The following is a 21,947-nucleotide window of genomic DNA, read 5'->3' as shown; positions in this document are numbered from 1 at the left end:
GTTATAACGTCAACGCGAGGTACGCATGAGGATGAGTCGAGAAGATCGCCAAACCCTTCACAAGTACGCATCTTCAGTATCAAATTATGAGTGCCTCACCATACGAAATGAATATTGAATGCTGCCATATATTAGGTACACACCTGGTTGGAAATTGAGGTCGGAGCGGATGTACCTAGTAGTAAGCAGTGCACAGATGGGCCATAAGTTACCCGGGATTGACGACACTACCGGCGACTTCGACGGGTGCGTACGTTTGCACGGATGAGTTCTGCTTCTAACTTGGTGTTGATTACACTGGTGGTGGTTAGCCGTGGTTTCAGGATGCAGAACATTGGACTTGAATGCTTGAAATTTGAAGGATGGGCGGTGTGACTGGAAGGCATAATACTATCTAAGTACTCGAGCAGAAGAACTCTAGTGAACGTTTTAGTCGACAAAAACACAACAGAGTATACGAAAATGAGATAGCCGGAGCATAAGAATATATCAAGGACATTTTTACAACAAGATATCATGAAAGAGAATCGCAAATCAACAACGTACCAGACGACAGCAATACGACGTAAAACTACACACCGATATGAACAAAAACCATCCTCTGCTCGAGCGGCACTTTCGTCTTCACGGCGTGCGTAGCACAGTTGAGTGCCCAGGCCGCCTTCGTACAGTCCATGACACCGCTATCCTTCTCATTGAACATATATTTATAGAAAGCTTCAACAACGTGTTTTGCGACAGCATCGTCGACCTCCCACAGCGTGCCAACAACGCTCTTGAACCCCGAAAACTGCAGACCAGCTGCAAGATGAATGACTTCGTCGGGTGTCTCTTCATCCCCTACGGCGGTATGACACGCAGACAAAAACGCAAACTCAGCGTGCGGAATATCTTTGTCCATGATATCGAGCAGCGTCAGATGTTCGTCTCTCATGACGAAATGTGAATCGTAAGGTTGCGTAGGATCCTGTTTGCCATGACACGCCAGGTGCACCCAGGTATTCTCTTGCAAAGCTTCGAGTGCACCGACTCGTGTAGCTGCGTCGCCGGAAATAGTGGTGCAGTTGGCCATCGCAGGGACGAGCTTATGGACAAGCTCAAGCTCGCTGTCGACAGCCAATAATGCCTTGCCTTTCCCTGCACCCGGTTGACCTTGTCCGATCGCCACGAAGGACGGAAACACACGCTTCTTCATCGACTGTCTAGATCTAATCAGAGCCGAAAGTGTCGGTATGTAAGAGCAGATGTAGAGATCTTCCAGGCATGGCTCCTTGGAGCGATCTGCCTTTGTTTGAAAGGGGTTAGCTGCATGGAGAGGAATGGACGTGAAATCTGCAGTCGGACATAGCCAGATTCGGGAGCGACGCTTTAGTTTGAGGACGTGCTCGAGTACGTTGACGATGGGTAGCATGATCTCCTCCCATAATATCCGCGAGAGTACTATTAGGTCCGTCCTCGACTCCGCTGGGTTCATCCGAGATGCTTGTCGTATTGCCCTGGTGAAGCGATCCTTGAGAATCTTCAGATCTGCGAGAGTGATGGACGGTAAAGGAACATGATGGGGCTCTCCTGATGTCGGAACAATCATGGCGCTACACGCATATTTACTGGCAATGAGGATAATGACCGGGCCCTGGCGCGCTGCCGCTTGCAGGTCTCCGTACAAAGGTGGGAGCAGGAACCGCGAGAATGCACGAAGATCACGTATCGCAGCTACCACAGCTTCCCATTGCCTTGTGAGTCTCCTATACTCTGTTGCTGCCCGATCAGCAGCAGCTCTGTCACTAATGGTTGCAGAACTCTGGGCGGCATTGGAAATGAGCTTGCTCAGCTCCAAATAATTATGCGCTAGTGTCGGATTTGCTGACTCGAGGTCTTCAACTGGAGTCCTGAGTCGGGATGCCAGTGTCCATTGCTGGCCACGACCCTGTTCCATAAGTTCAACTGCCTGTCGTAGATTACCGCAGCGGATAGCACATGATGCTGCATCCACAGGGAATGACCTGGCAATGATGGAAGGAAGCGGCAGCTTCGCGCCGTGAAGTTGCTGATGATCGTGTAGCCAAATGAGCATCCAGAAGGTCGAAAAATGTTGAGTAGGCCTCCAGTGCGGATCCATGACCATGTTGCTCAGCTTTAACGGCCCAATTATATGCCTCAATGATGCGTTGTGGGAACCCTTGAGTGGGGTGCTGCGATGCTAGTCTGAAGTTCTCTATAACGAGCGACAGATCAGCAGGGTCGTGTAGAATCTGGTAACGAAACAAATAGGCCATCTGCAACCACAGGTAGCTGAGACACCTGTCCGGGTGTAGTGAAGACAGAGCCGCCAATGATTCTTGGCAAAGAGTAATGGCCTCCTCGATATCTTTGTTCTCCTGAGTCTGCTTGAAACGAAAGGAAAGCGCCGAGCTCAAATTCCAAAGAGTTTTATGGCGCTCTGGATCGTCATGTTGCTTTAACCGAAGAGATTCGCGATATTGATCAATGGCCTCGTTAAGATCCTCGCTGACATGCAATTTTTCATATCTGGCGTTGAGCGCGGTGGCAAGGTTGTTAAGTATGGTGTCACGATGCAGATGCCCAGGCGGGCACAATGTCAGTACCTCGCGCAAGAGGCTGACAGCTCGGGTGATGTCATTAATGTGGCCATGTGCGCGGAAACGGGTGATGAGGGCGGTCCCTAGTTTGTCCGATGAGATAACAAGGGATTCGCGCCCAACAGGGGATAGGCGCACTGCTTCTTCGTACAGAGAGATGGCCTCATCAAGGTCATTAGGTTTGCCTTGGTGATTGAAGCGAAACACGAGTGACAAGGCCAAATTGCTCAAGTGGACATCACGATCAGCATGTCCCTCGGGGCACAGGGAAACGGCTTCACGACGAAGTTGTATAGTCTCGTCTATATCATCAATACTGCCACACTGTTGGAAGCGGGCCTCCATTGCCTGTGCAAGGCAGTGAAGGACAACATGACGGTGTTGATGGTCCAGAGGACAGAACTCGAGAACGACTTGTCGAAGCTGGATGCCTTCATCGGATGCGTCTATTGGAAGATTGCTACATCCCATGAACACATAATCGACACCATTTTCCCCTGCCGCGATGCTACGAAGGTAGGTGCCTTCTGGACAAAGAGGTAGTAGTAGTTCATGGTAGAGTTGGGCGGCTTCACGGATGTCGGCAGCAGTACTTTTCTTGCTGTGGCGCCAAGTTAGCGCTTCGGTGAGATTATATAGAGATAAGGGATAATCGGGATGGTGCTGGGGACGCAATGCAAGGGCGTCGCGGAAGAGAGAAGTGGTGGCATCAATGTCTTGAAGATCATTTTGGATATAACCTTTAAGGCGGGCCCACGCAAGGTTGGTGAGAGCCGTCGCGCGGTCTGGATGGCTGACCGGACACTGGTCCAGAACCAACTGAAAATGCTGAATAGCATGATTCAGGTGAGAGACTGTCTTGCTTGTCACGTATGCGGCAAATTGTGCGTGGCCCGCATCCGTGTCCCGAGTAATTTCGCTGTCTACCAGAGACTGCAGTCGGTGCTCCGTCAGCAAAAGTTCACGGAATCGAGTCCGGCGTCACTCACATCACACAATGCGCCGTTTTGATTGTCGCAAGCATGTACAACGGCAACCTTCATTGTGAGGGAAGGGTGGACACCATCCACGGATGGGAAGGATAGTTCTATGAGATATTAGTGAATGTGCATGAATGAGGAGCAAGTTACTCACCGAATGGCTGTTCTCCACGATCGAGTAGCTCCTCCCACGGCATTTGAAGTTTCCCGATGAGCTCTCCACTGCCTAGCATTCGATCGGACTCATAGGGTGCCCTGAGTTCCACTGAGAATGCAGGTGACATCTGCGATGATCTATAAACCAAAGATCAGTTCTCGAATCACAGCTGAGGTCACCAAGGACCTTACAAGGTCACAGTATCGTCCCACACTGCTGATTTTTCGGATGATAGGACTTTGAGGGCTGATTTCCAGCGTCCCCTCGAGTCGACATTGATGGACACGTAAATGCCAGCGGGTATGCGGTGAGAAGGGACTTGAAGATTCTTTCCGCTGATGACTGTAAATAGAGTGTAAGGATCACGAACCGAATACAAAGGTAGTATGCGACCTACTTTCAAGTCTAATATGTCGTTCTTCTGGGCTACCACACGTGATTATGTGACGAAACAAACGATGAGCGACACGCAGCATTGGAAATTGAGAGGGTTCACAATGAGTGGTAGGGTGGGTGAGTCAGTCGGACGGTTTGGAGTCGCATTGCGCCGTGCAGTGCAACGAGCTGATAATAGTCTAAATACCGGACCTGCCGACTTCAGACTTTGATTTTACGTACAGATCTCAGATGCGTTTCATATGAGAAGGCTCATTCGCAAACTACTTTCACCTATGACGACGATGACGAAGTCCTCAGGTATCAACTCTTTGTCCACGTCTGTTGATATTTGACAAGCCTTCTAGCTCATCTGAGCAGCAAGCTTCGGGACACTCGCAAAAACGAGCCATGATACAACTACTGATGCTCCACCTTATACGACTTGGTAAGTGTGATTGTAAAAGCGGTTCACCATACGAGCTGATACTTTGCAGACGAGGAAGGGTAGTTCGCGAGACACAAGATCCGATCCTTCAAAGTGAATATCACCCTCATCTTATAGAAGAAAATGGCGATACGGAATGCACACACCCAATTATCAAATACCGGTCCGACTGTTCTCCTCTCTATACAGCCCATCCCTGACGCACTGGAAAGTACCGAGGCCGGGTGGAGTGTCAGCCAAGATATCTTCCGCCGAAATAATGAGGTACCTGCCTTTTCTCCCCGTCTTGTGATATTTATAATACTTCTCCAGGATACAGAACTCATGGAAGGGGCGTGTCGTCTGCTCGTCGAGAACTGCGATAACTTCCGGTAGGCTCTATTTCATACCATTTTCACTCATCTGCTAAATTGTCCTCGACTGCAGGGATTGAAATGATACACGATACACCAACCTTTGGGGGTCTCTCGCATACTTTCCTGACTTCCTTCCTCGACCAGCTTCTCAAGGCTTCTGTACACAACTTTAACTTCCCTTCAAGCGCAGACCCTAATCACGCTGGCATCCACAATGTGAGTGAATGCGCTTTCACACATAAACATTTGAAATCAGCTTCTCGACACAGAATTATCAATGATGCTTTGTGTTGCAAAGTCTCCATCAGCTCTCGGATATCGTTTTCCCAATATTAAATCCATCCTGATGGTATATGTTGGAAACTAACTTATCGCAGGTACTTGCCTATGACGTTCCTCACTCTACATATCATTTCCTGACGGGACACTGCAGAAAAACAGCTTGTATCATACGTCTGCAGTCATCTCGTCGCTGGTAGAGACCGCTACGCTGTCACCGAGGTATGCTATTCTCTTTGACATACAATGAACATACCATCAACTGATTTCCCACAGACTTAAAGGCAGTCGGGAGGACATCGCAATGATCGCCGACCACTTGAACCGGCGGAGGTGTTCTCGATTGGGACAACTGGGAGGCATAGTCTCTCTACCTTTTCCTGCGACACAGACAACGTTCACCGATCTATGCTGCAACTTCTCCACTGGTTTGTCAAATAAGGCGAGGATCATGCTGACACTTTAATCGCACGAACCATAATAAAGCAATATGTGGTTCTAGGACGAGCTTTCAGTTTTTGCGAAGCGAAACGTGACTCAAGGGTTGCAGGATAAAGACCTGGCAGCATTCGATGCATGGTGTGACTTGTCATCGCTACAATCTCCAGGTATGTAACGGCGTATAGCGTGTATTCGAACTCATTCATTTCATGGGTCAGCATCCATGCACCTGCTTATCCCGTGCAGACTTTTTTCCGTCCATATTCCGGCACACTAAACCAACGTCGATGAGGGTGACTTTATCGCTTGTCACAGCACCTTTTACATTGATCCCGCTTACGGGGTATGCTAGGTTTGTGGAACAAACTGCAAGGACGAGGACGAGTAATGGTGTGCTTATGAGCATAGGCCTGGAGAGCGATGACGCCAAAGAGCTTGCTAGTGCGTCGTGGGAGATCGTCGATGGTCACGGCAATGATAGGATGGACGAAGGGAGTGATTGAGAAATATCATCCTATTCGGAGATAATAGTGCAGCGACCCGAAACAAGTGGTACATGATTATGCATAGATACTTAAATAGATGCTTATAGGACAATCAAAATACAGAGTATGTGTTGAACGAACCCTCAAATCTCAGCAATGGAGCACCCTATCCTATCCCATGTTAGGTTAATGTCCGATTCATCCAGAGAAACAAAAGTTAAATTAGGATATTTTACCCTGAGGTCCCGCTTGCGTCCTGCAAGGCGGTCTTCCATCGCGAGCCCACTGCATGACACAGCTGAATACGAAGAGAGTCGCAAACGCTGAATGGTGGGAGGAAGGGGAAGGGTCAAAAGAGCGTTCATTATCATCTAGAACACACAATTTAGCCCGAAAAAAAGAGAAGGAACAATTTGACATGTACCTCAAGGTCCCACGCTTGCATATCAGCATCACGAAAGAAGCCCCTTGCCGCACATACGTATAACGATCGAAGTACTGGGAAGTGGGTGCAAATAGCATCGAGCATGAGGGCATTGACATGCTTAACGCTCAACTCCAGCGTCTGTACAGTCCTGAGGACCTCTGGATCGCATACGCTGACGAGTTCATCGCCTCCAACAAGTGCTCCGTACAGTTCCATGGGATCCATCAAACCATCAGTGGACATGGGGCGTGTACTCCACAAGTTGAGATGTTCGAGCGCACCAGGGCGAACAAAGTGAGGTAAAAGTTGACGAGGGCCTTGGTATTTCAAGAGGGGTTTAAGTGGATTGGAATGCATAGACAGGGAGAAATTTTCATCTTTGGGAAGGTTGAATTGGATTTGAGAAGGGCGGGCGAATTTGAGTTCGGATAGCTCTGGGATGAGATGAAGCAAAGGACGGAAAGCGCGCACGACTTCTAAATCGCAAGGTAATGTGAGGCATCGGAGTTGTAGTAAACCTTGCGATGCGTTCCCCATGAAATTATTCAGGAAGTGTGAGGCAGCGACTGGGTTGATTACAGAGACAGAACATATGTGGTCGGGTGAGAAGACAGATAGTCCATGACCATTCTGGCCATCCCAAGCATAGTTTTGTTATCGCAGATGATGGTCAACTCAGTAACCTGCAATTTGGGATGTGAAAGCGATTGGACATGTTCCACCATACAATTGCCCAAGAAAAGGTTCCCAAGGCTTCGTAGCGCGCACAGTTTCAATACCTGGGGCTGGCTGAGGTCCACGAACATGAACGATAGCGATTGGAGATTGACGAAAAGCGGTAGGGTATCGAGTAATATATCCAGAAGCACATTATATGCAATCTCCGTGTTGGGCACGGCACCAACAATATATCGGGGATAAAATTTGCATTCCCGAACAGCGTGAGCGATGCGTGGTGAGGAACAAAACTGTATGCGTTGCTTTGTACGCTCTACTGTTTCGAGACGGTAAATAAAGCGCTGATTGTTGGTGTCCAGGGAGTAGGGACAAAATGTCAGCGAGCGAAATAGGAGAGGTTGCGCAAGATAACGAAAGGACTGGCAAGTGAGGGCAACGTCGTGAAGGGCTCGCAAAGGAAGGTGCTCAAATATTGCCAGCCAAAGTTCGGGTGCCAGGCCGACTTGGGGTATAATACTGGGGGCCCTGGAAAATCTGTTCATTAACTGGCCCATGACTTCAAAATGCTTCGAATTGGTGTGCTATAATCAAGATATTGATGGATTATAACTGCAGGCAATTACTTACTTTGAGGTTCGTAATAGTCGTAACCGAAAGCAAGGTGGTGGCCAAGTCAGTAGAGTAAATGCCTGTCCATCATCGTGGCACCGTGACAGCCTGTCCTTGCACTGGTACTGTGGCAGTCCTCACACTGTGGCAGTGCCCCCTGTACAATAACAAAGCGGTGCTGAGTGCTGATTCAGCACTGAGCTTCGAAATTGAAACGTTGAAAGCTTGAAGCTTGAAGCCTGGCACCATACTGTTGAGCAACGCTCAAGCAAATATTGACATTATCAAAGGTCGTTGAAAACAATTCTGACCGCGTCAAATTCTAACCAATATTGAACATGCCGAAAATTTAACATATGACCTTGGGTGCGCGGCGCAGCTGCCCAAGGTCGGGCGTTACTTGTTTACCTTTTTCAATATTGACAGGCCCCTATTTTCTGTTCGACTCCTTTGCTTCCCTTGCCCCAGTTCGCCCCTCCATAATGGCCACCATGCTTGAAGTTCTCGAGGATAGCAAGTCTGTAACAAGCCCACTTCCCTCATACAAGACAACACCCTCGTCTGTGTCATTAGCAGGTTCCATTCAATGTACTACTCACTGTCGTCCATCTGTATTGTCCCTTTTACGGACCACGCAGAAACAAAAATCCGCTCTGTCTCGCATCTGCGACCTTGTCTCTCCTCCTGGTTTCACCCCTTCTTCTGTCACCCAAGTTGCCAACACCTGTGCTGCTACTCTCCCACCTGCAGTCTTCTCTCACCTCCTGCAAACACCTAATATCGAAGGTCATGCCGCACTGTATTGGGCAATCGTGAATAACCAGCAAGAAGCCTTTTCAATCTTTGCTGCTTTCATTCCCCAATTTTCATCTGTTTGTTGTTCTGACCTGTGTCTCGCATGCATGGTGATTAGCGACCAGGAATTGTTCACACAGCTGAATTTGGGATGCTATCGTAAGTTAACAACTATCTCAAGAGTGCATTGATTGATGTGGTGTGAATTAAGCACACAAGGACGAGCTTTTGCGACGCTCTTTGGGTTGTCCTCCAGATGAAGTTGAGGTACATAAAGGGGACAAACCATGTCAGTTTGTTGCTTGTATGCGCATCAGAATGTTTCAGAAACGCCTGCGCATTAGGCAGGAAGTGGATGTTGAATCTGTTGCCAATGGTATGTAGTACACGCTCCTCTCGCTGATATGATAACACCGATTCCTGCAGGACGTATATGGAGGTTGCAATTTCATTGTGGGAGAATTCGGTGTATCGTGATCGGTCTTTCTCGGCATAAGCTTCCTGCGCCATTGTTATCACAAGCACACTGTGGTGTTATGATCGAGTCCCACAAAGGGAAACCTAAATGTGCAACCCAACCTGCATATTCGCAATGGCGGAACGAGCAGCGAACGCTTCATGGGGATATGAAGTAAGCTAAAATTTATTCGGATGATTCGAAGAGAGTTTATTATTCCCAAGTTGGTTTTTGGATTTACCTATTGAGATCAAAACAGAGATCAGAACGGATAACCTGGAAATGCCGAAATCCAATGATATAACTGTTGTATTCTATCATCAGTTGGGTAATTGGGTGATAGACGAGTAAGTCTTCTGATTTGGATCCAAATCTCAGCAACCCTGGAGGAGTTATGTTACTATTTTGCAACTCTTCTTTGACAACTTGTGCTTATTATGTTGTTTTTAGCAACACTGAATATGTAGACTGCGATGGCACCCTCCACGTGGCAGTAGAGATGACATTGTAGTAAGATAGCAAATATGGAACACAAGTTGAGTCAGAAACCTGTCATGGTGGATGGAATAGGACCATCTTCTGCATTGTAGATATGATTTGCTACCTTTCAGAGGTCTGAGAACAGCGGATGCAGGATCTCCAGCGACAGTCCCTGCTTGGCCATTGATACAACCCGCCTGTATGGGAATTTTTTTTGAAGGCAAGTGCCCCATGGATGATGGGATTGCGAACAACTGACTCGCTCTCCACGCCTGCCTTGCCCATGTCCGTGCCAGAGTACTAGTGACTCAGGTGATGTGCAAAGCCAAGTGCATAATCAAAGCAGAGGACAAAGTAAGAGACGAGCCCAAGTGAATCTGATCAAACCAAAAGCAGAATGGTGCTTTCCAAGGGTGAAACTAAGATTTAACTTGTCCTTGGACACAGCCCATGGTGGTCTTGCACTAAGGGTCCTGCTTGTCATCATACACTGTGATTCATCATGGCTGTTGTATCTTAGTCACAATCAGGTCCAAATCAGGTCAACTCAAGTCGCAATTTATTTTTGCCCAGTAATGGCCCCCAAAAGAATGCTTGACAAGCTCCTATATTTCATTTCTCCTGCCTCTCCATATAATGATGGCTACCACAACCGAGGACTTTACTGATAAGATCTCAGTTACTACCGCACCTCCCTCGTATGAGACGGTTTCTACATTTGCATCATTAGCAGATTCTGCCCAATACAGACGACCGTCTGTATTTTCCCTTTTACGAACTACGCAGAAATGAAAGACGGTTCTATCTCACGTTCGCGATATCGTCTCCGCTCCTAATTTCATCCCTTCTTCTGTTGTCCCAATAGTCAGTGCCTGTGCTGCTGCTCTTCCCCCCGCAGTGTTCTCCCACCTCCTGCAAACACCCAATATCAAGGGTCACACTGCACTGTATTGGGCAATTGTGAATAACCGGCAAGAAGCATTTTCAGCATTTGTTGTATTCATTCCCCGATTTTCATCTGTTGGCCGTTTCGACTTGCGTCTCGCATGCACGAAGATTAACGACCAGGCGTTGTTCAAGCAGTTGAATTTAGGGGTAAATTACTGTGAGTTACTATTATCTACCCGAGAGCGCATCAATTAATTTGGTATGCCATAAGCACCCGAGGACGAGCCCTTGAGACGCTCTTTGGGTTGCCCACCAGATGACGTTCAAGTGGATGAAAGGGATGGACCATGTCACTTTGTTGCTTATATCCGCATCCAGCTATTTCAGAAACGCCTATGCATTACACGGAGTATAAGCGTCGAATTTATCGCTAAGGGTATGTAGTACATAATATGTTTATTCGCTCTATTGCCAGATCTGATAACACCAATCCCTGCAGGAATCATATGGGGGTTGCACTTTTATTTGGGCCCGTTAAGGACTTGGTGGATCGCGGCGGGTCGTTCTCGGTATAGTCCTCGCCCTGTCAGTACAACCACTCTGTGAAGTCTTGATCAAGTCCCATGAAGAGGAACCTCAGGCTGGATGTTCAACACAATATGAAGATCCACAATTGTGGGATGCGCAGGTGTATTCTGAGTGGGTCTAAATTTGCTCCAATTATTTCAGAGTGATGTAGTACAATTCGCAAGTAGAATCATCTGGCCCCAGATTATTTACGCGGGCCAAGCTTGGGACAACCCAAATCCGAAAGTCGATTTTTCCATCTCCGGATTCTGCACCATGATGTGCAATTGGCCAATGGGCGAGTAAGTCTTCTCATCTCGATCCAAGTCTCAGCGTTTGAAGCGGTTATGTTGCTACTGTGACTCTGCTTTGATGACCTGTGCTTATTGTGTTATTTTAGCAATACCGAATTCGTAGACTGCGATGGCACCCTTTACGCAGCAGTGATAATGATGCCAGAACGGTGTTAGCCACCACCGCTCATGCAAGTCAAATATTCTATATGCGCATTGTATAATGGTCGAACGTACACTCAAAAATGTCGAAAGTATTTATTCGAGAGGTAATGGCACTAGAAGTCACTCAGTATCCTCAAAGCAACAGACAGAAACACCTTTACGCCATTCTGAGATGCACCACGCCTACGAACAATTGCAAAACTGACTGACTTTGAACATAAAGATTGGCATCACGACTTGCGGAGCAATGATTTTGAATCATGGATTCCCGAACATCGTGTTGGTGGCTAACATCAGTTCCGTGGATGACTGAATCGACTGCTGTACAGGGACTTCCATGTCGTAAGGAGCGTTTGAGGTCTGACAAACCATAAGTCTGTTCCTGGAAGAACATCATTCAGCTCAGTCATGCATCGAGAATAAAATCACTCACTTTGAGTTGGATAGAAGAACTGACCGACAATTCTCGGGTTAAGTGAGTTGAGGACCTGCACTACGGAGTCTAAGTTGTTCAAGGGCTCGTTGTGGAAGCTTGGACTCGGACTAATATATCCTGCCTCCCAATCCCAACCTCTTGCCAACTTGATCAACAGTGTAGAACATCGCATGGGCATGATAAGAGTAAGATGGACGCTGTGCATTACTCTTGTGGAGCACCTAGGTCAAGACTGCGAGTCGGGTATTTCTTACGTTTGCAACGATGTAGATGACATGGGTATCAATATTATGGATTGAGTCTTCAGATCGAGACCTGTTATCGGATTGCACTGGTCAAGAAAGATCATCATGATACAGCAGAACGGGAATATAGACCAACGAGTAAGCTGACTGTCACTTGCGAACTGCGTCGGAGGCAGTGGATTGATACGATGCTGAGGGAACTTCGGTCACGTGGAAGTACTAGGGATGAAACGAAACCCACGATGGATCGCATGAGGCCATGGGCAAGATGAGTTACCAGTTTGGTGCCGGCAGTACTTAGACTCGAGAGTTGTCATGAACGTGATTAGCAAGAGGGGGTGATGGCCATTGAATATTCAGCCATAACTCACGTTGGTCCCCCGCATCAATGGACCCGCTGTTTGACTCTTTTCTTGATATATGATGTTAAACTGTGAGACGCCAGGTAGTAGCGCAACACTCTCACCGTGGGGTCAAAAGGGAGTTGGATAGATTTTATACTTGATGCCACGTAAACAAGCACATTGTGCGAGGCTGGCCGATTAATTTAATGACCGATTCCATCCGAGTTACGGGATGAGAACGTTTGGGAGTGCACTTGGATAGCAGTTTTAGACACAGTGTTCTGAGCTGATAAGCCCGTCTTAATTATATGTTGAGGCTTTTTAGCTTGCAGCCTCGTGACGGATGAGATGTGCTAATGACTGACCCGAAATAGAAGATTCCGGGTGTTGTCGGTTCGATTGCACGTTTGTTGTTATTACGCCGTGTGGAAACTGGATGGAATCGATGAAGCATGATGACGATTTGGGATGTTGCTTATGAGGCGAGTGCTGCGGCTAACGAGCTCTGATCACGAACGACCATCATGAGCTCACTACGAAATCACCGTGTTATCATTGCTTCACTGTTCTTGCCAACGACTGCAGTTCTAGGTGAAAGCAGTCCCCCTACACCAGACATTTATGCTCGAGAGGTAGGGGCAACAGCTACACAGGACTTGGGCGGTCGTCCTCCAGCATTCAGACATGCTTCATCACGATCTATCGGCAGTACCCCAGCTCCTCTCAAGAGCATAGTCGATGATTTAAAGGTCAGCTCTTTCTATCATTTCTAGGTACGATGAATTAACCCCTGCAAGTCTCGCGCAATCACTCCAATCAGCACTCCTCCCTCTGAATTAAATCCATTTTCGAAATTCGCTTCACTAGCTCCATCCCCTGCAGGCAAAGGTTCAATCTCACCCCCATCCATGCAAAGCATAGACGCATCACTCGCAAAGTTTCAACCAGACCCAGTCCATTCTATTCGTCTTCAGCGCAGATCATCATCTTCAAAACCACCTAGGTACCCCTCTCTCACCCGCTCCCATACAAACGTACCCTCCGAATCCTACTACTTTGCACCAAATATCCACTGCAATGGTGGTCTCAAGAACGCGGTCGACAGCGTCAAAGACCGCATGACGAGCAAACTCTGGGTCGGAACCCTCGGTAATAGCACAGACGCTTATAGCACAGAACTCAAAGCCGGCATCGATCGAAGGATGAAGGAGAAGCATTCTAGTCTACCGGTTTGGATTCCTGATGCAGAGTTTGAGAGTTGTTATGATGAGTTTTGTCATCAGGTGCCTTTCTTCCCTGTCCTTCTTGCTTCCTCATTGATGTTTGATATATAGGTCCTTTGGCCGTGTCTTCATTATGCAGTCCCCGACGCGCCAAAAACCAAACTATTCTTCGAGAGCGCGGCGTTTAAGCAGTATGTCGCTGTTAATAAGCGGTTTGCAGAGGCTATCGAGAGCGTATGGACCGAGGGCGATGTCGGTGCGTCTTTCGTTGCGGAAGGCTTTGGTTCTGTCTGACGTACGCTCTCAGTCTGGATCAACGACTACCACCTGATGCTCCTCCCTCTACTCCTTCGCAAAAGCACCCGCATACCCGCTCTCGCTTGCGCTCCAATCGGGTTCTTCATGCATGTTGCTTTCCCGAGTAGTGAGATATTTAGGTAGGTTGTGTTTTCGTTACGTTGGTGTGTTTTAGACGCGACAACCTTATACGTTACACCCCTCCCCATCCCGTTATATCACCTTCTAAACCCACACTAACCCCAACTCCACAGATGCCTAAGCGTGCGCGAACATCTCCTCCGTGGTATGCTCGGTGCGGATCTTGTAGGATTTCAGACTGCGAGTTATGCGAGGCATTTTAGGTGCGTTTTGATTTGTTTCAGCTGCGGGAGTTGGGTTGTGCTGGGAGATGTGATGAGTTGGCTTTCCTGGTTTCGTCTGTGCACTCCCTGCACTCATCAACTCCCATTCTCATCACCCTTCTAATTTCGCGTTCATTCCCAACCCACGATGCATGAACTAACGCACGATACATCCACACAGACAAACCGTCTCTCGTATTCTTGCAGTCGAAGCGTTGCCCAAGGGGATACAGGTGGGCTTCTACCTCGTTTTGATGCTCATTTTGTGCGGGGCGTGGAGTGATGATTGTGTTCACTTCCACCCCTTCCCTCCTCTCTTCCCCGCTTTCTCTTCCTTTCCTCTCTTCCACCCCTCCCTGTTCAAATCTAACACCCACGCAGGTTGAATACGGCATCCCAGGCGGCGCCCGTGAAGGCCACGGCCGCTTTGTAGACGTCGGCGTCTTCCCGATGGGTATAGACGTAGGCGCCCTACGCGAGCGGCGCCGCGAGCCCGACGTCTCTTATTGGGTCCAACTCCTTAGGCAACGCTATGCGGGTATGATGATAGTTGTAGGGAGGGATAAGTTGGATGAGATCCAAGGCGTGAAGCACAAGCTCGAGGCGTTTGAGTTGTTCTTGAGGAAGTGGCCTGAGTATCAGGGCAAGGTATGTTTTGTCGCCCTTTCCTTTGCCTCTTCTTCCACTTTTCGTCCTCCTTTTCCATCACTCTCCCCTCCTTTCGATGCGAAACGCAACCTAACACACACCCACCAGGTCCTCCTCCTCCAAGTAGCCCTCCAAACAACCGAATCCAACGAGTTAGCAGCAGGTGGCGTCTCAGATGTCGTAGCACGAATCAACAGCGCATTCAGCACGCTCACCTACCAGCCTGTCGTGTTCCTTCATACGCAAGAAGTCACGTTTAGCCAGTATCTCGCGCTTTTGACTGTTGCGGATGCTTTTTGGTGACAAGTTTGAGGGAGGGGATGGCGCTGAGGTGAGTTTTCGGTTTGTCGCAGGGTTTATTTTCCTCGTTGTTTGCGTCGTATTTTGATTTGGTTGTCGTGGAGTGCTGATGGTATGAATTGACAGGACACACGAGTTTGTTGAATGTCAAGATGGGAGACATAGACCTTTGATTCTGAGTGAAGTTCGTCCCTCCCCTCCCTTTCCACACATCTCCGCTTACTAACCCGGGTTCAAAGTTTACTGGATCGTATAGTTATAGCGGATTCAGATCCTGTATTGCTGTGAACCCGTACGATACGCATGGAACTGCCAAGGCTATTCGTCAGGTGCGTTTTTGTGTTTATTGGTAGGGGATCGGGAGTGGTGACTGAGTGTTTTGGTAGGCCTTGACTATGAGTGATGAGGAGGCATTGTCGAGATGGGAGGTGAGTGTTTGCTTGCTTGATCAATGGATGTGCGCTGACCTGCTTTTGAAACGCTCGCCGATCATTAAATACGCGCTCATCTCCTGTTACACGCGCCCATTTCCCCATATTCTCACATTCCATCACTTACACGCCGATCATTAAATACGCGCCCATCCTACCCCAAACAGGACCTCCATAACCATGTGGTAACACAAACAGCCCAAACCTTCGTCACCTCCTTCCTCACGCGCTGCCTTCGCGCCAACACCGAACACATCACCCAAACAGACCTCAACTCCGTCCCTGCCCTCAACACCACGCTCCTACTCCCACGCTACAAACACTCCCCTCGCCGTATCCTCCTGCTCGATTTCGAAGGCACGCTCTGGCGCCCCGACATGTCTCGCGCCGGACTCCTCGCACCGTTCGTGCCCCCCGAAGGCGCAGTAGAGCTCCTAAACAAGTTCTCTGCAAATAAGCGCAACGAGGTGTGGTTGCTCAGCGGGTTACCTATCAAGAGCCTTGAGCAAGTCGCTGCAAAAGCGCCTGGGGTGGGTATAGTCGCAGAGAACGGGTGTTTTGCGAAGATCCCGGTGCAGAATGGGAAAGGAGGGGTGTGGATAAGTATGGTTGCGAATTTGAATTTGACGTGGAAGGGTCTTTGTGTAGAGATTTTGAATTATGTGCGTGTGTTTTTGGGGGTGTTTTGGGTGTTACTGATTGACGTGATACTTTTGTTGTGGGCGTAGTTCACAGAGCGAACACCTGGTTCATTTGTAGAAGAGCGCGAGGCATCTGTTGTGTGGCGTTTCTGGACTGGTCCGACGGATGATTGTTCGGATCGTCAGTGGGCGAGGCGTCAAGCTGCCGAAGCGCAGAATCATATCTTTGATAGGTGCGCTTCCACATACCCTCACCCTCATTATCATATTCACTAATGAACTCTTACTCCAGCCTCGGCGAACGTTACGGCCTCCGCATAATCCCAGGCTCAAATTCCTTCCTAGTCCTCCCAAACAACATCTCTCGCTCCACAGCTGTAGGCGCGATCCTACACCCAGGCGGACCCGCCCACTCCCCGCGTTCCTCCTCGGTGCCCGACCTAGACGTGCCCGTGAACGGAGGAGGAGGAGAGACAGGGTTTGTGTTCGCTGTAGGTGGTGACGAGAAGCTGCTGAGGAGGTTGAATGAGTTGGATAATGCGGAGACGGTGTCGACGAGTGGGAAGGGGACGGATGCGAAGTGGAAATTGGATGCCGGGGATGTGGGAGATGTGATGTGGTTATTTGCGAATTCTCCGTAGGGGGTGGTTGATGGTGTATCTTAGAAAGGATTCGGCTGGTTTTGGTTTTGAATATGTATGATGTATGCTGTATTGTTTTGCTACTAGAGATTGGTCGTGATTATGTGCATCGGTCATTTGTGCTATCGTGATCTTCAGCCCTGCATGCAGGGTACATGTGATAGTAGTGTTAGGTCAGTAGAGCTTGAATGATGACACTTCTGATTGACATTCAGACTGACGGAACAGGCATGCGCACAGACACCCTCATCCATCAGGTCCTCAAGATCGTATAAAGGATCGATGAGGCCATCGCGTACGTCCTGCAGGAGTATGCTCAAAGGCATTATAATTCTTGATCCGGAACGATGATCTTAGGGATGTTCGCCGAGGTTCAAGTTGATGTAGCGCACGGACTAGAAAGTAGCTTGGGATGAGGACAGTTTGGAGCGCTTGGAGGGCCGTGCGGGCGCGTTGGGAGTCCTTTGTAGTCCTGTAGATCGTAGGACTTGATGAAAGGCGTTACTCACTTAAACGAACACAAGGCATATAGTCAATCGATTTTGACTTTGACCAAACCTCTCTAGAATCTCGATCCTCGGGTAAGTCTTCATTCAAATTATTCAATGCCGTAATTGCGTGCAGAATATTCGCGTTGGCTCAAGTACTAGTATGGACGGTCTTCTCCAGTAGACTGTCCATATCCTCTGCAGATCTGGACTTCAATTTACACAATTGGCGAGGAAAAACTACCCGTTTCTAAATCTTGTTTTCCGTACAGAAAAGCGTCTGACGACAACAAGTTAGAAAGGTGCAATGACAATATAGATATAACGTATGTGAGATTTTGCGCATTTTTCTGTCGACACTATATCTCGACGGGAACTGAAACTAGGCTGGTCTGTTCTCCGCATTCAAGGCTGCGTTGGTCATTGCGACGCGGATCCGGTTGATATCACCAACGTTATTTTGATCCAACTTGTCTGTATGGTCCCTCACGGTTGCCCAGCCAACGATTCTGTCGCCTTCAACTGGCTACTCTTCCTCCAACTTCTGGAGTCTGGACACAGTCTATTGCATACACAAACCCCGCGCTCAGTCTTCTTGCTGCCTTTGGTACTGTCCTGGGCAAGCAATGGCTGAATTGCTACGAGAGACGTAGTTATGATGGCGGCTCGGCCAGTAATCCTATATATTTCGTCATGGCTTTCTTCGGGCTGCTTTCTGAAGTCTCGACAACCATCGCAACTCGCGTTGCGATCAACATTTCCCAGAGGCTGTCTTTATGGCTATCGGTCCTCCCTGCCAGAGTGGAGACATCGATGTGACTCAATGCCATTCGGCTGCTCAACTTTGACCACGTCGAGTGCCTTCAAGATGGATATCTCATAGGTCCCCACTGTTTGACATTCGGCGTCTGGTACTCCTTGCTTTGTCGGGACCGAAGCTTGCACTTCAAGGCGTTCCGTTGACCATCAAAATTATTCTGCGAAGGACAATCATGAGTGCATGTGGATCACCACGATTCGGATGAACAGCCGAATTTCATTCCACGTCGATTCCACTTATACTGAGCAATCATACCTGCAGCATTTCAGCACTGATATATATATTCACATAAGTTCGATAGAAGCGCAGACTCAAATACAAAATCCACGATACGCCTGGCATGTAAATTTGCTTTGTATCCTTGGGAGCGCTACTTATATTCTATTTGTAACTGGTTCTACATATAGGCTTGATCCCACATAATATTTGCCCTTCTTACAATGCGCCGTGAGTCAATAAGATGAGATCTGATACGAAAGAAGTCTTACTAACCATTGGGGCGAAGAGTCCACGCGTACAACGCGCTGTCCTTGTTACTTTTGGGTAGGTTCGGCCTGCATGCATCACATGGTGAGTCTGAAAGTCGGGCGCGACACAAAACGAGGCTTACGCGGGCATCAGCTTGCTTCGTGAAAGTTTCAGCCTGCATGCATCATACAGTGAGTTGGAAAGTCGGGCGCGACACAAAACGAGGCTTACGTGGGCATCAGGTTGCTTCGTGAAAGTTTCAGCCTGCATGCATCATACGGTGAGTTGGAAACGTTGGGCGTGACACAAAACGAGGCTTACGCGGGCAAATGGGGTGGGTTCAGCCTGCATACATCACATGATGAGTTTGAGACGTTGAGCGCGCAACAAAACAAGGCTTACGCGGGCGTCCGGTTGCTTGGTGAAAGTTTCGGCCTGAACACCGTATGGTGAGTCTGAAATGTTGGGCGCGAAACGAAACAAGGCTTACATGGGCATCAGGTTGCTTCGTGAAAGTTTCGGCCTGAACACATCGCATGGTGAGTTTGAAACATTGGGCGTGACATAAAGCAAGGCTTACACGGGCATCGGGTTGCTTGGTGAAAGTTTCGGCCTGAACACATCGTATGGTGAGTCTGAAACGTTGGGCGCGAAACTAAACAAGGCTTACACGGGCATCAGGTTGCTTCGTGAAAGTTTCGGCCTGGACACATCGCATGGTGAGTTGGAAACGTTGGGCGCGAAACAAGGCTTACGTGGGCTTCAACAGTTTTGGACTGCATTCATCCCATGGTGAGATCAACAAGGTGAGATCTGATGCGAAGCTAGGCTTACTGTCCCGACATTGTCACCGTTTTCACGAGGAAGCTGCGGACGCCGCATGACAATCTGACAAGATTTGACGTGGGGAAAGGCTTACTGGCACTCCAGCGCTGACAAGGGCCGTCAGGCCGAGGAGCATAACGAAAGAAGTAGAGAGGTGGATAAACATGATGATGAGTGGATTCCACTTGTAAAGAGCTTGTTGGCAACTTGATTATTGGTGCTGTCTGTTTTATACCCCACAGAAAACTCCGAGCATCAAGTCGTGTCTCTGACATGTTCAGTGGTATTAGCTCAAAGGAGTTGGTTGTCAATGCATACGTGGCCCGAGTTGATGGAATCGAATGTTGTTTAGATCGCTGCAATATTGGCGATAGAGCCGGAACCTGAATACTTATTGCCTTCCTGAGTTAGCGGGGAGGAGGGCCTCATGGCAATGACCGTGTTTCTGACTGTCCTATTATGAGAATTTATGACCCACTTTCCAGAAGACTGGCCCAACAGGGGTAATAAAAGTGTGGAGAACCTCCGTTCCCTTGCTTGTCCTAGCAATGGATGAAAAATTTCGGAGAAAACGGTACGTTCTAACGGGTGGTATCAGTGCACCAGCACTCAACGAGTTGCCTTGTGTATGTGCAGCTTTCGCTTTTTGATGTTCATTCTGTGGTCTATTGCCATGAAATCGCGAGGTTGATATCACCCGCCTACTGAGTGCACCTGCTACATTGGTGGCTGGTGATTCGCACTTGATAAGAGCGACCCGTGTAGCTGCTGATAAGCTCACAGGTAAAATTCACCTGTTCTTGGAGACCTTGGGTTTACAACGTGAAATTTTTCCTTGACCTGTTGTATTCTGACAACACAATGGACCAACGTGACAATATGCATATCGTCCCATCACTCGTGGCAGTCACCTGCTTGCACAGGGATTCTAAGCGCTCACGTTGCACACGTCGATCGGGTGCCCAATGCCACATCTGCATTTAGTCAGCTGATATGCATGCTTTGAGTTCGTTTTGATTAGACTTTAGCTTTAGGCTTTAAGCCCCAAGGCCGCGTCAGATCACTGCAAGCATTCGGGTTTTTCATCTAAGTCGCTGTCGTGGATTACCAAGTGAGTGGCAGAAACTTGTGTAGGCACAAATTCTAGGTACATCTGTGACGAAGTTCTGATCTGTAGAATGCTTGGGTCAGGGACTGCCGATCCGGAAAGGATATCTGGGGATGCCAGTACTAAGAAGATCGGTGACATTTCAGATATTAAGTTTATCTCCCACCCCCAAATTTCAGATTATAGCGATGGTCTCGTCATCACAAATCAGACAATATAGTTGGTGGGATGGCGAGGGTGCTTCGAGACGGGTGTCAGTGATGACTGGCTATCCTCAGGCTAAATACTGGACGGCAATGTTGGGGTTGAGTACTGCAGTAGAATTTGGGTAGTCGACTTTAAGTTTGGCTTCGCAGGCAAGCTGTACGTCCCGCCATGGCTTCAGCGAAAAATATTTTAGCTTGGGTCATTAATCTGGAATCAAACGAATTTATGAGACCGCTGACACTCAAAATTGCTTACAGTATCGTGACGAATGTAAAGCGCTCGATCGGATGCCCCTCTTATCCTGAAAACAAAGAACAGCCTGCCAGTGCCTGGGCCCTGTTCGGGAAGTTGGTCCATATTGATAACTATGAGTGAGATATATTGTCGCCACAACGATAATGACAAAAACATCAGGACGATTCGGGAATCAGCAATCATGATCAACTTGATATTGATGGATATTGACTTTTTGAAGTCATGTAATTTTCTTTCTATGTAAACATTATCAGCGGAGTTTCGGTCAAGTCTGAAAATTGGAAGAGAAACAAACGTCCAATCAGGATTCAGACTTGTTTGAAACATGCATATGAGACGAGCTCGGAGCGCTATACACATGGATAAATTAAAAATTCAGTACGATATTTTGGAGGATGAAGCGATGCAGGTATCTTGACATGCATATCATGTTCGATTGAATCAACACCAGTGTAAGTCGCTCGATATTATAATAACTAGGTATTTGAGTAGTCTTGCCCGCAGACATTTTCAGAAATGTTTCTCATCGTGATTTTGCGGTGCATACCTTCAATTTGGTTTGAAAGTGAAGATGATGATTTGACGTGGGCAAGGATACAGTGGGAGGTGAGTAGAATTCAACACAGCTGCCGCGTTGTGTTTTCTTCAGACTCAGGCTGACTCATGCAGTCTTGTGGCATGTTCATGACTCGATAGCTAGTGACTCGATTTTTATCAGCCAAGGCAGATGCCCACGGCGCCCCGTC

General features: G+C 48.2%; 8 protein-coding genes across 8 annotated transcripts; 4 read left to right on the top strand and 4 right to left on the bottom strand.

The window, feature by feature from the left end:
* Window positions 1-566: 566 nt before the first annotated feature.
* On the bottom strand, window positions 567-4,509 carry BJ212DRAFT_1577012 (CHAT domain-containing protein). Its single transcript, XM_041342185.1, has 6 exons — window positions 4,135-4,509; window positions 3,929-4,079; window positions 3,735-3,874; window positions 3,590-3,687; window positions 2,004-3,533; window positions 567-1,948 (listed from the first exon to the last, which is right to left on the bottom strand). Exons 1-6 carry the CDS (start codon window positions 4,211-4,213, stop codon window positions 572-574), a joined length of 3,375 nt encoding a protein of 1,124 aa, XP_041193435.1. The 5' UTR covers window positions 4,214-4,509; the 3' UTR covers window positions 567-571.
* A 281-nt stretch (window positions 4,510-4,790) lies between these two features.
* BJ212DRAFT_1353848 (uncharacterized protein) lies at window positions 4,791-5,520 on the top strand. The gene is made up of 6 exons (XM_041335607.1): window positions 4,791-4,824; window positions 4,873-4,931; window positions 4,987-5,132; window positions 5,186-5,293; window positions 5,350-5,417; window positions 5,472-5,520. The coding sequence occupies exons 1-4, from the start codon at window positions 4,820-4,822 to the stop codon at window positions 5,195-5,197; spliced, it is 222 nt and encodes a 73-aa protein (XP_041193434.1). The 5' UTR covers window positions 4,791-4,819; the 3' UTR covers window positions 5,198-5,293; window positions 5,350-5,417; window positions 5,472-5,520.
* On the top strand, window positions 5,151-6,202 carry BJ212DRAFT_181047 (uncharacterized protein). The gene is made up of 5 exons (XM_041342576.1): window positions 5,151-5,293; window positions 5,350-5,417; window positions 5,472-5,637; window positions 5,698-5,803; window positions 5,883-6,202. Exons 1-5 carry the CDS (start codon window positions 5,270-5,272, stop codon window positions 6,137-6,139), a joined length of 621 nt encoding a protein of 206 aa, XP_041193433.1. The 5' UTR covers window positions 5,151-5,269; the 3' UTR covers window positions 6,140-6,202.
* A 62-nt stretch (window positions 6,203-6,264) lies between these two features.
* BJ212DRAFT_1480726 (uncharacterized protein) lies at window positions 6,265-7,780 on the bottom strand (the record flags this gene model as incomplete). Its single annotated transcript, XM_041340137.1, has 3 exons — window positions 6,265-6,492; window positions 6,546-7,178; window positions 7,232-7,780. 3 exons carry the CDS (start codon window positions 7,778-7,780, stop codon window positions 6,265-6,267), a joined length of 1,410 nt encoding a protein of 469 aa, XP_041193432.1.
* Window positions 7,781-8,087: 307 nt separating this feature from the next.
* On the top strand, window positions 8,088-9,630 carry BJ212DRAFT_1577010 (uncharacterized protein). The gene is made up of 6 exons (XM_041342184.1): window positions 8,088-8,201; window positions 8,262-8,789; window positions 8,842-9,006; window positions 9,057-9,261; window positions 9,312-9,434; window positions 9,538-9,630. The coding sequence occupies exons 1-6, from the start codon at window positions 8,192-8,194 to the stop codon at window positions 9,596-9,598; spliced, it is 1,092 nt and encodes a 363-aa protein (XP_041193431.1). The 5' UTR covers window positions 8,088-8,191; the 3' UTR covers window positions 9,599-9,630.
* A 3,242-nt stretch (window positions 9,631-12,872) lies between these two features.
* BJ212DRAFT_1353811 (glycosyltransferase family 20 protein) lies at window positions 12,873-17,342 on the top strand. The gene is made up of 16 exons (XM_041335606.1): window positions 12,873-13,254; window positions 13,303-13,788; window positions 13,840-13,984; window positions 14,036-14,165; window positions 14,280-14,369; window positions 14,551-14,602; window positions 14,751-15,017; window positions 15,126-15,299; window positions 15,335-15,348; window positions 15,444-15,501; window positions 15,557-15,646; window positions 15,704-15,745; window positions 15,916-16,410; window positions 16,477-16,622; window positions 16,682-17,203; window positions 17,259-17,342. The coding sequence occupies exons 1-15, from the start codon at window positions 13,030-13,032 to the stop codon at window positions 17,028-17,030; spliced, it is 2,763 nt and encodes a 920-aa protein (XP_041193430.1). The 5' UTR covers window positions 12,873-13,029; the 3' UTR covers window positions 17,031-17,203; window positions 17,259-17,342.
* A 1,529-nt stretch (window positions 17,343-18,871) lies between these two features.
* BJ212DRAFT_1299586 (uncharacterized protein) lies at window positions 18,872-19,797 on the bottom strand (the record flags this gene model as incomplete). The annotated part of the gene is made up of 11 exons (XM_041332886.1): window positions 18,872-18,892; window positions 18,949-18,981; window positions 19,038-19,070; window positions 19,128-19,151; window positions 19,209-19,241; window positions 19,297-19,329; window positions 19,387-19,419; window positions 19,477-19,509; window positions 19,562-19,582; window positions 19,641-19,673; window positions 19,726-19,797. The coding sequence occupies 11 exons, from the start codon at window positions 19,795-19,797 to the stop codon at window positions 18,872-18,874; spliced, it is 369 nt and encodes a 122-aa protein (XP_041193429.1).
* Window positions 19,798-20,721: 924 nt separating this feature from the next.
* On the bottom strand, window positions 20,722-21,799 carry BJ212DRAFT_1353803 (uncharacterized protein). The gene is made up of 4 exons (XM_041335605.1): window positions 21,749-21,799; window positions 21,497-21,694; window positions 20,906-21,437; window positions 20,722-20,846 (listed from the first exon to the last, which is right to left on the bottom strand). The coding sequence occupies exon 3, from the start codon at window positions 21,382-21,384 to the stop codon at window positions 21,160-21,162; it is 225 nt and encodes a 74-aa protein (XP_041193428.1). The 5' UTR covers window positions 21,385-21,437; window positions 21,497-21,694; window positions 21,749-21,799; the 3' UTR covers window positions 20,722-20,846; window positions 20,906-21,159.
* Window positions 21,800-21,947: the final 148 nt, after the last annotated feature.

Source organism: Suillus subaureus, assembly GCF_016647635.1.
Source record: "Suillus subaureus strain MN1 chromosome Unknown BJ212scaffold_15, whole genome shotgun sequence".
In the NCBI taxonomy this organism is placed as follows: domain Eukaryota; kingdom Fungi; phylum Basidiomycota; class Agaricomycetes; order Boletales; family Suillaceae; genus Suillus; species Suillus subaureus.
This window is presented reverse-complemented; position numbering and strand designations above follow the sequence as displayed.

What these genes read in the sequence shown, in the direction of transcription:
- BJ212DRAFT_1577012 (XM_041342185.1), bottom strand. Translation starts at nt 4,213, where the DNA reads ATGCTGCGTGTCGCTCATCGTTTGTTTCGTCACATAATCACGTGTGGT. An exon ending in ACGACATATTAGACTTGAAA is followed by an intron (nt 4,080 to 4,134) that starts GTAGGTCGCATA and finishes CTCTATTTACAG; the next exon opens with TCATCAGCGGAAAGAATCTT. An exon ending in AAAACGGCGCATTGTGTGAT is followed by an intron (nt 3,534 to 3,589) that starts GTGAGTGACGCC and finishes CACCGACTGCAG; the next exon opens with TCTCTGGTAGACAGCGAAAT.
- BJ212DRAFT_1353848 (XM_041335607.1), top strand. An exon ending in GAGAACTGCGATAACTTCCG is followed by an intron (nt 4,932 to 4,986) that starts GTAGGCTCTATT and finishes CCTCGACTGCAG; the next exon opens with GGATTGAAATGATACACGAT.
- BJ212DRAFT_181047 (XM_041342576.1), top strand. Translation starts at nt 5,270, where the DNA reads ATGTTGGAAACTAACTTATCGCAG. An exon ending in ACCGCTACGCTGTCACCGAG is followed by an intron (nt 5,418 to 5,471) that starts GTATGCTATTCT and finishes GATTTCCCACAG; the next exon opens with ACTTAAAGGCAGTCGGGAGG. An exon ending in GTCATCGCTACAATCTCCAG is followed by an intron (nt 5,804 to 5,882) that starts GTATGTAACGGC and finishes TATCCCGTGCAG; the next exon opens with ACTTTTTTCCGTCCATATTC.
- BJ212DRAFT_1577010 (XM_041342184.1), top strand. An exon ending in GCTGAATTTGGGATGCTATC is followed by an intron (nt 8,790 to 8,841) that starts GTAAGTTAACAA and finishes GTGTGAATTAAG; the next exon opens with CACACAAGGACGAGCTTTTG. An exon ending in ACGCTTCATGGGGATATGAA is followed by an intron (nt 9,262 to 9,311) that starts GTAAGCTAAAAT and finishes ATTATTCCCAAG; the next exon opens with TTGGTTTTTGGATTTACCTA.
- BJ212DRAFT_1353811 (XM_041335606.1), top strand. Translation starts at nt 13,030, where the DNA reads ATGAGCTCACTACGAAATCACCGTGTTATCATTGCTTCACTGTTCTTG. An exon ending in GCATAGTCGATGATTTAAAG is followed by an intron (nt 13,255 to 13,302) that starts GTCAGCTCTTTC and finishes AACCCCTGCAAG; the next exon opens with TCTCGCGCAATCACTCCAAT. An exon ending in ATGGACCGAGGGCGATGTCG is followed by an intron (nt 13,985 to 14,035) that starts GTGCGTCTTTCG and finishes GTACGCTCTCAG; the next exon opens with TCTGGATCAACGACTACCAC.
- BJ212DRAFT_1353803 (XM_041335605.1), bottom strand. Translation starts at nt 21,384, where the DNA reads ATGATTGCTGATTCCCGAATCGTCCTGATGTTTTTGTCATTATCGTTG.